Genomic DNA, 13,384 nt, shown 5'->3' with positions numbered 1-13,384 from the left:
TGGTAAAATATTTTATCTTAAAAATACAAAGAAAATACTAATTGTATTGAGGTTATTTCGCCTACTCTGATTTGGTCAAGAAAATACAAAGAATATACAAAGAAAATACTAAAATATTTTATCTTAAAAATACAAAGAAAATACTAATTGGTTTCTTTCTCCGTGAACTCCTCGTCCTCTAAGACACTCTGATAGGATCCTCTTAGCCCAAATACGGCTGGACATTATCCTGACTTGTTTCCTGATCCCCTTGGTAGGCTAATTAAATTAAAAATAATATTGTTAATAATCTCTAATATAAAATCTATATAGGCATTCTTGGATCGTATGATATTTTATCGTAAGCCAACTTTAAAAGGAATTGGGTTCAAATCCAGTATAACATTCAACATTCAAAAAAATATAGAATCTATTTATTTTATATTTAATGTTTCTACTATTAAATAGAAGGATTTGTGTCGCTAATAAATTCAATACTAAAAAAATATAAAATCCATTTATTTATGGTATTAAATAAAATTATAGAAGGATTCGTGTCGCTAATAAAGTGCCCATTGCACAAGGTCATTAAATTTGCTCAAAAAACAGCAAACTAATGGTATTTTAACTCAAAACATAGAATTGTTGAAGGAACAAAACGTGTGTGTCTGTCTTACAAGGTTTAGTAGTGACTATGGAGCAGAGCATTGGTGGACAATCTAGCATACAATGCATATTTCTACGCAAGGACTGCTTCTCCTCAAAGCTCGCGTCTCTTCCAACTTCTCCTTCCGAGATGCCCTTTGGTCACAACCGTTGTCAGTCTCTTCTCTCTGTCTTGTTTTTTTCAAAACTTTAATCAAACACTTAGTGGGTCAACTAACTAACCAAAAATTTGAACCTTCAACATTATTTTTTTTCAACTTCTTGTATGCCCACTTGAGTTTCATGGTCAATAATGCCTTTTTTGATGGCGCTTAGCGTAAAAAATGTTAACTTCACCTTCTGTGGTCAACTCCAAACCAAATTGAGTTCTACCTCTACATATGACACTTGTTGCTTCAGGGTTTCGCAGGTTGTCGGTTTTTCCACGTTTGCAACTATGTCAAGGGCTGAGAAAGGGTTTCTCCAAAAACATGGCTTGCAGTGTCAGTGTGGATAATTGTGATACGGTTCATCCAGCAACAGATGCTTATGCTGGAGAGGCAGTTGAAGCTTTGAAAGCTGGGAAAGTCATTGCAGTACCAACTGATACACTCTATGGATTTGCTTGTGATGCTTGGTATGCTGCTATTTCAATCTCCGCTTTAAACCTAATATTTCCCGACAAATAATGCGTGTAATTTAAAAAAAAAAAACAGTAAAATTTTATCTTCAAAGACTGTGTTTATTGCATTCTTCAATTAAAGGAATCAGATAAATAATTGCTTTATGATATATCCATATCATACAGGTTTTGATAAAATATCAATTTTTCTGCATAGACATCAGATATGAGACAAGTTAGCTCCACATAGCAATAAGTTGTATTTTAATCAAATATGTTTAAAATTTTATTTTCACTCCAGTCTCCACATATTTAGACCTACGTTGTGTCTCTCAATTCAATTGCATTCTGAATGACTGATGATTACCTGTTACCTTCCTTGTGGCATGTTGGCAGCTCAATGGAAGCAGTTAACAGAATTTATGAGATTAAAGGCCGTAGACATACAAGCCCAGTGGCTATTTGTGTCGGTGACGTATCAGATATAGCCCGTTTTGCTGTCACTGATCATTTACCTCATGGTCTGCTTGATTCCCTCCTACCTGGGCCTGTTACAGTTGTTCTAAATCGAGGTTAGTAACTAGCAAGTCATATGTGAGTGTGTATGAGTATCATGAAATATGAAATTTGTGCAATGTATGTTTAAATCAATCAGTTGGCAGAAGTTGTTTGATGCAACAATGTAGTCCTATTTCTTCAACCCCCTTGTCAACATATCTTCTGTGAACCTCAGATTTTGTTTTAAAGAACTAAAGATCCTATAAATTGTCTGATTACAGGGGATTCAAGTATTCTTGAACGATCTTTGAACCCAGGATTTGATAGTATAGGAGTTAGAGTGCCTGATTGCAATTTCATCAGGATCATTGCCCGTGGTTCAGGAACTGCCCTAGCCCTTACCAGTGCAAACCTAAGTGGCCAGCCAAGTAGTCTTTCCATCAAAGATTTTGAGAACCTCTGGGAACACTGTGCTTTTGTTTATGATGGTGGTTTGATTCCATCAAGTCGTGCAGGTTCAACAATTGTGGACCTCACCACACCACACAAATACAGAATACTTAGACCTGGAAGGTAGCCAATCTAAACTCTTTCACACTGCATTGTTTAAAACATGGACTGTGCTATGTCTGATCCAGATGCCAAAAATTATTTCTGTTATAATTTATATAAACTTTTTCAATCTTATATAGGATGGAAATGGTGGAACTTTTCTGTTCTACTAAATCCCCATGTAAAAATGAAGGACACTAAATTCATCTCCAGTTGAGAGAACATACATTTCCTCTCCTCTGGTTAATAATGTGGTCTTCTGTCCAAAATACGTATGAAAAACAGCCATCATTCCTGTCTGAAACCTTTCATTAAGTAATCTCATAACTGACAGATTTTATGAGCAGTATGATAGAATATCTATCAACTGAGTTTACATGTTTTGAACAAACCTGATCTTAATCTCTGGTTACTATGTTCATTTGATGCTTTATAAGTATGAATTTTATGTCAAATTAGAGTTTATATTGATTGTTTTCTTGTTAACCGATCATTTACAGTGCAAAGGAAGAGACAGTTGCCATCTTGGAGAAGCATTCTTTCGTTGAGGCAGAGACCACGTAACATAAGTTGTGATTCATTTGCAGTGTCACGTTCTAGCTAGGCCTAATGTTTCACTTGCAAAAAAAAAAACGCGTTATAAATGTATGGTCATTGTGCTTCAACTAAGTTATTCTATTCTATTTCCATTAATAGCATAGCAATACATTCATATAAAACTTCTATCTAGAGCACGTGCTATGGAATTGTTGAGAAACTAGTAAAATCCAATTCTATGAATCATTTGATGTATGGATAGCATTATTGTTATAATGAAAAACCAATCATTACTGCAGGGAATATTTGAAATTTCTGGTGAGTCTGGCAGCTTGTATTATTTTAGCTACACCAGTCACGTGATTTATAAGCTTATTGTATTATGTAACAATGATGTCAGGTTTTGAGAAACTAAGGTGTTAAAAGATAACAAGGAAAATGATAGAAAACAGGTAACTGAACAACTTGTGCGATTGTGCGATTGTGCGATTGTTCTGACAGTTGATACATTATCATCATGGTGGATTGTGACTTTGTGAGTTGTGGGATTCCTTCTATATTTAACATCTTTGAAACATAAAGCAGCCACTGGATGTGGATGTTGAATCGTGTTATCTCTGCATCACGAATTATGTTGCGTCCTTGTTGTATCGTTGCTTTTGGCATTGAATTTCAAGAGTATGATTATAAATGTCCAGTTCTTAATCTTCCCGGCAATTAAAGCAATGCTAGCATAAGTTTTTTAAAAGATATATTTTTGGAAGATTATTTTTAATATTTGAAATATTTCTTGAGGCATATATTTTCAATTATAAACAAACGTTTTTTTTATTAAAAAGAAACTTTGTTCTTAAAATAAACACGGACAAATGGACCCTGAATAGAGAATTGATTGTGTGATTAAGAGCAAAGGGTGAAGAGTGAACCTCTAAACATGTATTTATTAATCAGCTGCTTGAGTTTGGACTACTATAGCTTTCGTGTTTAGTGTGCTAATAAAGACTTAAGCGTGATTTTGGTGCATGCCCTTTGTCTACGCAAGATCGTTAATCTCGTGCCAACATTAACATCAACATGAAATTCTACTCGAGATTAGTTAGTTGTTTACATAATATCAAAATTTTAACCAAGTAATAAATAGTTTAATTCTTGTAGCTTTTCTTTTTTAATAAAAAAATATGAACCTCCAAGATGGGCACCTTTTAGAAGCCCCAGACAAGGTTTAGACTTGCTTAGAATTACATATTTCAATTTGGTGCAAGGTTGCAGCAGAATGAGAAAATAGTTTGCAGTTCAAAGTGTGGAATTAAATGGAATAAAAAATATGTGTGATATTTATTTGTGTTAAATAATGCTTATTCACTAAAAGAGTTTAACTCGATTGGTTAAATAAAATGTATAAATCATTATAAATTTTCTTATACTTATCTTTAATTTCTACAAATAAATAAAAAACGTATCATGCCTATTCTAAAACCACAAAAGTCGGTGAGTAGTGAGAGGTCTGGATTGTATATTTAAAGTCTTTGTTATCTTCAGCGCCATAATTGTACAAAAAAATGCCTACATAAATGTCTTAACTTCAAGAATTCTCTCATACAATAAACAAAATTAATGAATATTATTTTAAAATAAACTAAATCAAACACCTACTAAAACATTCTCAAAAAGAAAAAACTAAGAAAACGTTTGTTTCATATCATTTTATTTTATTCTTGAAAATGTTATTCATAGGAATATTATATGAAAATGATATTTCTAAATATTTCAAGAAAAATATGTTTGTTTAACTATTAAAATTGGTTGGGAATCTTTTTTATATTCGTAGGAATATTTAAACAAATTATTTGGTTCAAGATATTTTTTTCTAGGATTGTATGTTATAGTACTGAAATATCATCTTTATATTCAAAAACTTATTATGTACATCTTGTAAAAAAAAAAATTATTATATACACCTACACAATAAGACACAAGACTAAACATTCCAGTTTACAAATAAAAAAAAAAAAAACTTATGATATACACCTACACAAAACTTATTATATACACCTATAGAAATTTTTTAAAAAGTTTTTTAACCACATCTTACTTTTAAAGAAATTAACGCGACACCAAATGTTTCCTTCAAGCTTATAAAAAACGAGCAATACAAAATGACACATATAACAAAACTTTAACCATACCAAAGTAAACAAAAAACAAAATCGATAAACTATCTTCATATCAATAATTAATTTTCAAAAACAACTCTAACATATTTATCTTTTGTCTTCAATTCACGCCCTCTATTACTAAAACTGAATTGCAGGATCTAAAATACTAACTATTATATAAGTATTGATATTGGAGACATAATAAAATTTTTTACATAATTAATATGATTATCACCCTAAGAAATCCATATTCAGATTATTTTTTCATAGAAATCATCTCAATACAAAATTAACATAAGCATAAAGATCTCATTTAATTGAAAATAAAAGATATCTAAAAATATTTTTTGATTATCTTTAAACAAACGTGAAAATATACATTTCCATGTCTACCACATTTCTAGAAATTTTAAAAGGTTGCATGAAACAAACACTTTTCAATCATGCAGACTAAATGAAGTTTGACTATGTTCTCACAATTTAATTCACAGACTGTGGTGAAGCGTGGAATAGAAATGGAGCATGCAACCAATGCCTTGAGGCTTCATCCAGCTCATAAAAAGAGAGAGAAAAGGTCTCCACCAGGAGTGTAAAAACGACAGTTCATGTTACACTTGATATGAATTTGTCAAAACTCACTGTCTTCTCCTGTTGTATATGTAAGTCTTACTCTCAACACAAAAAATATTCGAAAAGGCAAAAGCAGAATATGGGAATTTCCTTTTAACACCGCCACCACAATTAAAGCTGGGCCCGTGAGACTCCTCAACTGCATTATGGATACATACCAACCAGAGTGCATTAATTTGCTTTGCCTCCATCAATGACAATATAATAATATATACATTATTTCCTACAACAATGCTAGTTAGTTGACCGAAGTGAATGCCAATGTTAGATCTTATATGTCTTAGAACTAAGCATCGTGCCACCTTCAAGGCATTAGAACCTGTGTATACATACCTGTATGATAGGGATAGAAAAAATGTTAGACTTATTTTAGTTACGTATGTGTTTTTTTCAGATGAAAATCATGTAAAAAAAACTATAAATAGGGTTTCTAAACTTTGACAAGGTCTAATTATTTAGTCTTTCTCTATTGACTAGGTATTATATTCTTCTCTCTTCTCATAGATTATTTATTCAATTTTTCTATGTTGTTGAAAGATAGCAATATGTTTCACTAGTACAAAAAAAAAAATATTTAACATCAATTAAAAAAAGTCCTTTAATATTAGTTTTGAATGGATGTTGTATCCATTAATATCAAAGTCAGGCACTTTCAATATTAATTTTTAAACCGGTGTTATAAACAAATTTATGTGAAACATAAAAAGTAACATTTGGTCAATAAAAGATACAAAAGTTATACTTGATAGTTTCTGTGAAGACGTAAAAATTCATGTTATCAACACATAAGTGTTTGAAGCATAGGCAAGTGTTCCGATTCGCACAAGTAGTATATTAAAACGGTAAGATTGAATATCGTATCCACATGAAATATGTTTCACTCAGAACTGTGCATTCAGTGAGCAAACATTTGTACAACCAAAAGTGAAATAAATATCAAGTTGGGTTTTTGTTCTAAAATCTAGTTAACTATAAACTAAATATATAAAGTTTGAGAAGTAAAACAGTCAAGTAAAAAGCTTTGGGTTGTTTTACTAAATTTTCCTTGATGTTGTTATGTATTTTTCTCTATTTAATGTTACCCTAGTGTTCTTATGTTGAGAAATTACCCAAAATCAAGATCTCTCGAGTGAATGGGTCTAACTCTTTTTAAACCTCGTCCTTGATCTCTCAACAAACTCAGCCTAAAAGAGTTGCATTAAGTCTACAGCATAATATGGACTAGATTGCTGCACTCCATTCCTAAACATACAGTTTTCTAGCTGGCTCTACCAAGTTCTAAGGCTTTAAAGTACTTCCCAATGTTAAAAATCCTAACTATACATACAAATGGGTGATCAAACCACAAGCATGTAAAAATAAGCATAGATAAAAGCAATGAATACATAAAAACAACATTAAATAGATAGTGAAAGAATGTTATATCAAGGGTTTAGCAGAACTTCTCAACAGAGAGGTTTAGCCTTCCATTACAAGAAATAAGCTTACAATACAAGGAAGAATAGAGTTTGAGTGAAAGAAAATGGCAAAGAAGGGTTGAGGATGTCTCATTCAACCTCTAAAATCCTAATTTCACTCATCTAACCTAAACTCTCTTGGTGACTCTGTTTCTGTTGCTCTAACTTCTCTCTTGACTCTGTTTTTCGACTCCTCTCCTTTTAGTTTTCGTCAACTTCAATGTTTTAAAGACTACCTGGACGTTTCAGCTTCTGAAGGCTCGCTTAGCGAGACTGACTGCTAAGCGAGAGTAAGTGAATTTTGGCTTAACGAGGTGGGCGTGCTGAGCACGATAAGAGACAAATGACTCGCTGGGCGAGCTTGCGGCGCGATGGGCGAGCACATCTCTGATTGATCATCTTCTAGGATTTCCCAGTACGCTAAGCACATATGTCTCGCTTAGCGAGACATCAGTTGCTTGAACATTCTCTCTTTTTAGTCTGAAATTGAAGTAATTTCAACATTAATTCACAAAATAAAAGTATCTACTATATAAAATCAAACTAAATATGAAAATACGTAGAATTCCTACAAAAAGAATCATAATTTGAAAAAAAAAATGTTAATTTTATGTAACTATTTAATACAAAAGTTAATCATAAAAAATGACTAACAATAAGCAAACACACGGAGAATGTGTTTGGATTTACATATTCTTATATTTTGTCTGCCCCAATAGAAGCACCAATGTGTATCCTCAAAAACAAAATTGTAGCTTTTACTTTATCGAACAATTTTAACGTGATTTTAATAGTATACATACTTCAAAGCCTTGTATTGATGGAGAAGCTAATATTTATTGCTTTGAAAAATTCAGGTCGCGTCTGACCAAAATGCATACTCAAACACGCTAATACTTGTGTATTGGATGTGCGTCGAAACACCTACTATAATTTTCTATACTGTATGTTCAAAACATGTAAGTTTCTAGTTAACTTTTGTGTTTGGCAACAAGTTTGTTAATTTTGCACATGGATCCATAAAGTGGGTAATAATTATTTTTACTTAATATTTATTTTTACAGATTTTTTTATATGAGAGCTTCTTAAAATAGGAATTCAACCAAAACAAAAACATAAATTTTTTTTATTAAGAAAATATTAATTATTAAATTTTTTTAACGAAGGGATGGAATCCACGATCTTTTCATCCTTGTCTCCTCAAGGAAAAGCATGGAATAACACCATATTCTTCAGGTATCTCGCCAACAATTAGGCTACTAGCATTAACCTTCATACCCCACATTTATAATTTCTTCATTGTTAAGTTTTGTTTTTGGAAAGGAGGGGGTTGTCTTTGTGACTTTATCTATTCCTCACATTTGGCCTCCACGCATCCAATTCCTGTAGGCCAACGATTGAACGTGTTTGTTTACCAGTTTACACAAACTCCAAAGTTACGTTGTTAACGGAAAAATAACAAGGGGTTGCTGCCTGTGTGGGAGAACTTTGATTAATATCCAACACTAAAAACAAACACGCTAGTTAAAATATTGTTAAGAACGTCTATCATTTAATTAAGATAAATGCTAATGAATGTTTTGAAGTATTAACTGCATGCAGTGTTAAATGAAAAGATTTTTTTTTACTTCCAATGTACTATTAAACACTTTTTTATACTTCAACAAGTCTCCTTGAAGTAAAAATAAGTCAAGCACATCCCTAAATACGTTTAATCAACTTATATATATATATATATATATCAAACTTGAAGCGTGCGTTAGATTTACATTTTGGGAACTGTTCATTTCAAAAAACAATTAAATATTGATGAATGTTTAAAGGACAAATACTAACTAGTATTTTAGATTATTGATTAAAGAATTAAAAGAAAAAATATTTTTATTAAGATTATAAAATTGTATTGTCCATAACTATTTTACACTTTATTATAGTCTCTATAATAAATAATTTTCTCTTTTAAATATTTAACTGATATCCTAAAGAGACTAATAAACAAAACTCATGTTTAAATAATACTTAGATACCTAATTTTCTTTACCGCTCCATTTAAATGCAAAAAGACATTTTAACTGTCTTCGAATTGGTTCAGTTCCTGATTTCAAAATTGAATAACATTTCTTATAATATTTTATTGTACTTTTCTATTCTATCTCAATAAATAAATAAATAAAACAGTAATTAATGAAAACTAGCTTAATAATTTTAAGGGTCTTGTATGAGTATTAAATTCACATTATATAATTTATAAAAATAATTTTTATATTATTTGAATTTATAATATATATTTGTATATATTATTAATTATTCAGTTTAAATTTTAATAAATTATAAATAAATATATAATATATAATATTCAGTATATATCTAAAATAACTAATATATATTTAAATTGTTTTGTTAGATAATTAACTAAAATTGTATACGTGTATTTTTCATAATAATAAAATATATCTATGTGAATTAATTTAAATTTTACTTGTGAAAATTAAAACAACATAAAAAACTCTTGATTATCTGTGTTCACATAAAATTTATTTTTAAAAACAATTATTATATTTTAAAATATACATGTAATTATATATTTTTACTTTGATCAACAAAAAAAATATCATATTCATTTATATGAATATTATATCTATTATATAAAATTTAAAAAATAAAATAAATCTGAATATTTTAATTTATATTTATCCGATTCTTATTAGTTGATTTAATATTCTATTAAAAATAGAATAAATATAACATTTAAATTAATTAAATTATTTAAAGAGAATGAATATGTATAGTAGATAACAGTGAAAACTAATTTCATTACCATCCTATTATTATTATTCAGAATAACCAATCAAATTCTTTTATTTTTAAAATTTTATGTTTAGATAAAAAAAATTAAAGTCAAGAAATTTTAATATTTTAAGGATTTTGAAAAAATATCAAAAAAAAATTAAAAGAGATGATGAAAGTTAATAAGGGAATAGGCAAAGGTTTTAGAAGGTTCTTTTATAAAAAAAAATTTCAATTTCTCACCTTTTAAAAGAAAATTGAAATGTCACATTTTTAGTTGTTTAAAATTTTATTTTAAAATTCTAAAAATTTAAATTCTTAAAAAAAACATGCAAATAATGAATTCTAGATTACAGAAATTCAAATTCTCATATAAATTATTTTCCTACGTTAAAATTCTCTATCCAAACATAATCTAACAAAAATTATGAATAAACTTGTGTAAAAGTCATTTTCACAATTTCACCTCATTTTTTTATCAGTGCTGAGTGCACACAATGTGTAATATTCGCATTTTGCACTTAAATTCAAACTTTTTTTCTCGTACAAAAGACTTAATTGGAAACGAATCTACACGCAAGAAACATATATTAACCTAAATCGAAGTAATTTAAAGCATTTAGAATATAATAAATTAATCTTTAAAATAAAAAAATTGAAAGAAAAACAAAAAAACAAGCAGAATGATAGAGGATTCCCTGGGCAATAGACCAAAGAATAGCCAAAATTCAATACACGAATGGATAATTTTTGAACAACCTATATTTTGCTACTAGCTAGGACTAGGAGGAACAAAACAAATTTGTAGTAATTTGTAAAATGAATTTTGAAATTGAAATTCAGAGATCACGAATTCTCTATAATGCAATTGAAATTAGAAACAAAAAAAAAAAACTACCGAGAATATTACTGAATGTTTATAACCTACAGAAGTTCTCTCCTGGCTGCGTATCCGTACTGAGACCGTTGAATGTTCTGGCGGCGCCTCTTGTACACCAGCGCTCCCAACACAACCACTCCGGCACCGATGATAACTCCCAACGCTATTCCCGCTTTCTTGCCGGAACTCATTCCGCCGGAGGAGGACGATTTTCCGTCGCTGCCGTCCACGCCGGCGTGGCTAACTCCGTCATGTGCATCATCCACTGGAGCCGGAGCCGGAGACGGAGAAGGATTGCTACTAGGCGAAGGAGCCGGCGGCGAGTGATGAGAAGGCGCCGGAGTTGGAGATGGCGGAAAATTGGCCGTGGAAGGATTCGGAGCAGGAGAAGGAAAAGGAGGAGAAGACGACGGAGGAAAATCCGGCGTCGGAGTCGGAGCTGGCGATTCGGCGGCGGTGGCGGCGATGTTGACTAGCAAAGAAACGAGAAGAATAAGAACGGAGAATCTTGCGGATGCAGGATTTGCCATGGAATGCGTTGAATTTGGACTGAACAATGTTGGATCTGAGATTGAAACTGCGGTGACAAACAAAGGAAGAAAGTGTATGTGAGAAAGACAAACTGTTTGAACGGAACGGGAACGGAATGCTAGATCTGGAAAAGTGTGAGGACACGAAATGATGAGTGCCGTTTTATAAAGGGGTGAGGCCTCGAGATTCGGGAGATCGGACGGTAGTGATTGGGGGGAAATCTGAATGGGGACGGCGATGGAGGACACGTGGGGAGTACAAAAAGAACGGAAAGTGAGTGTGTTTTACTGTTTTGGGGTTGAAGCTTCGTATCAATTAATTACCCTTATTAATTAGTATTAATTGTATGTTGTATTGTAGTAGCCTTGCAGGCTGAAATTGTACATCCAACAATTGTAGGCCCAAAGTCAAATCTTAATCATAAGATATAAGATATTGGTTAAAAATAAAAATGAAATAAAGTGTTAAAAATGTCTTTTCAAGATAGAAAAAAAATGTTATGAATATATACTTGTGGAAAAGATTCTTATCAAAATCATGTTTAATAAAAAGTTTAATTTTTGTACACCCTTATTCTAAAAAAAAAGTATCCACCAAATCAAGATAAATATGATTTTTAAAGTGATTATTAATAAAATTACTAAACATATCAATCCAAGGTTATATGAAAAACGTAAAAATCCTTTTTTAAAAGATAAAAACATGCAAATTAATTCAAATCCAAGTTACTAATTTTGACAGGTGTGTTTGTAGATTAATTTGGATGGTTTGAAAGAAGAAAAAAATTGATCCAATCACTTTGATTTTCTTAATGCAATTCAATTTAAAATTTAAATCCTATTCACAGTTTCTCTGTGAATAAATAAAGTCAATTTAATTTAATAGAAAATGATTTGGATTGAATTGATTTTTTTTTTAATTTTACTTTTATTTTTCTGAGTTGAACCCTATACTAAGTTTGCTTTAAATCAAATTGGAATTTACAGTTTTTATTTATTTGTAAATGATAGTTTTAGGAGAAAAAAAACATTTAATCTAAAAAAAGAAAATATGAATCACAGAAGTAGAAAATAAAATAATTTAAAACTAATTTTTTTTCTACATGATTATTATAAAACAAATTACACTACCAATCAATTAATAAAAACTAAACACAATTTTTGAAGTGATTATTACAAATATTTTAATGATTTTATCCTATGATATATGTATAAAATAATGATATAGAAACTATACACCTAATTAACATTTTTAATTATTTTTTCTCGTTTCCCCCTTATCTAGTTACATTATTTATCATATTTGTATTTTTTTTTTCTTATTATCAATGTTTCTATTTCTACCTAGTTGTATAATAGGACATGTGTCCATACACCATTTTCCATATGTATATGCAATTAGTTGTCACTGATCAGTTCCTTTGGTTACACAGAAGTCATTGTTAATTGCACCAATCTAGCATTGTTGTTAATTACATCCACCGGCAGTCTAGCACTGTCATGTGCCGGCGGAGACGGACATTGTGACCGACGGAGATGGTGATGTTCAATACTAACAATGAAAGGAGAATATAATTTCATTGCTTACGAGTGTGGTAAACAATTTATTTTAATTAATTTATAGTTTATTTCATCAATGTATAAGTTTATTTAATAAAAATATAGATACTTAATAAATAATTTGATCTCATTAGATTAAACTTCTTTTAATGTTACTTAAAAGAATATTTAAAATTACAACTTTTATTACTTTCTAATACTTAATTAAATTTTTGTTTATTGTTTAAGCCATGTTTCGTAAAACTAACTAGAAATTTAACTAAAAATTAAAAAAAATAGTTTTTTTGGTAGCAGAAAGTCAACGGGAAGTTGAAAAACTACATTATTGAATCACAAGTGTTTGATAAAATTGTTTGTTTAAATAGTTAAAAAATATAAAATTACATAAATTAACATAAAATAATAGAAAAAGTTAAAAGGAAAATATAATAATTGTTCAAGAAAAAAGAGAATAAATATAAAGTTAGAGATTAATGTTTTAAAAAATATTACTTCTCGTAACGTTTTAAAAAATATTAGAAACTACTAAAAAAAATTATTTTATCAAACAA

The 13,384-nt window shown here is 30.1% G+C and overlaps 2 protein-coding genes across 2 annotated transcripts; one reads left to right on the top strand and one right to left on the bottom strand.

The window, feature by feature from the left end:
* The first annotated feature begins 583 nt into the window (after nt 1-583).
* On the top strand, nt 584-3,145 carry LOC114374463 (yrdC domain-containing protein, mitochondrial-like). Its single transcript, XM_028332103.1, has 5 exons — nt 584-797; nt 1,045-1,261; nt 1,643-1,818; nt 2,026-2,317; nt 2,797-3,145. The coding sequence occupies exons 1-5, from the start codon at nt 674-676 to the stop codon at nt 2,858-2,860; spliced, it is 873 nt and encodes a 290-aa protein (XP_028187904.1). The 5' UTR covers nt 584-673; the 3' UTR covers nt 2,861-3,145.
* Nucleotides 3,146-10,525: 7,380 nt separating this feature from the next.
* On the bottom strand, nt 10,526-11,428 carry LOC114374521 (vegetative cell wall protein gp1-like). The gene has a single exon (XM_028332178.1). The coding sequence runs from the start codon at nt 11,271-11,273 to the stop codon at nt 10,788-10,790; it is 486 nt and encodes a 161-aa protein (XP_028187979.1). The 5' UTR covers nt 11,274-11,428; the 3' UTR covers nt 10,526-10,787.
* Between the last annotated feature and the right edge of the window lie 1,956 nt (nt 11,429-13,384).

This window comes from Glycine soja, chromosome 11 (genome assembly GCF_004193775.1).
Source record: "Glycine soja cultivar W05 chromosome 11, ASM419377v2, whole genome shotgun sequence".
NCBI lineage: Eukaryota > Viridiplantae > Streptophyta > Magnoliopsida > Fabales > Fabaceae > Glycine > Glycine soja.
Note: the sequence above shows the minus strand (reverse complement) of the source record. Positions and strands in the feature narration are given on the sequence as shown.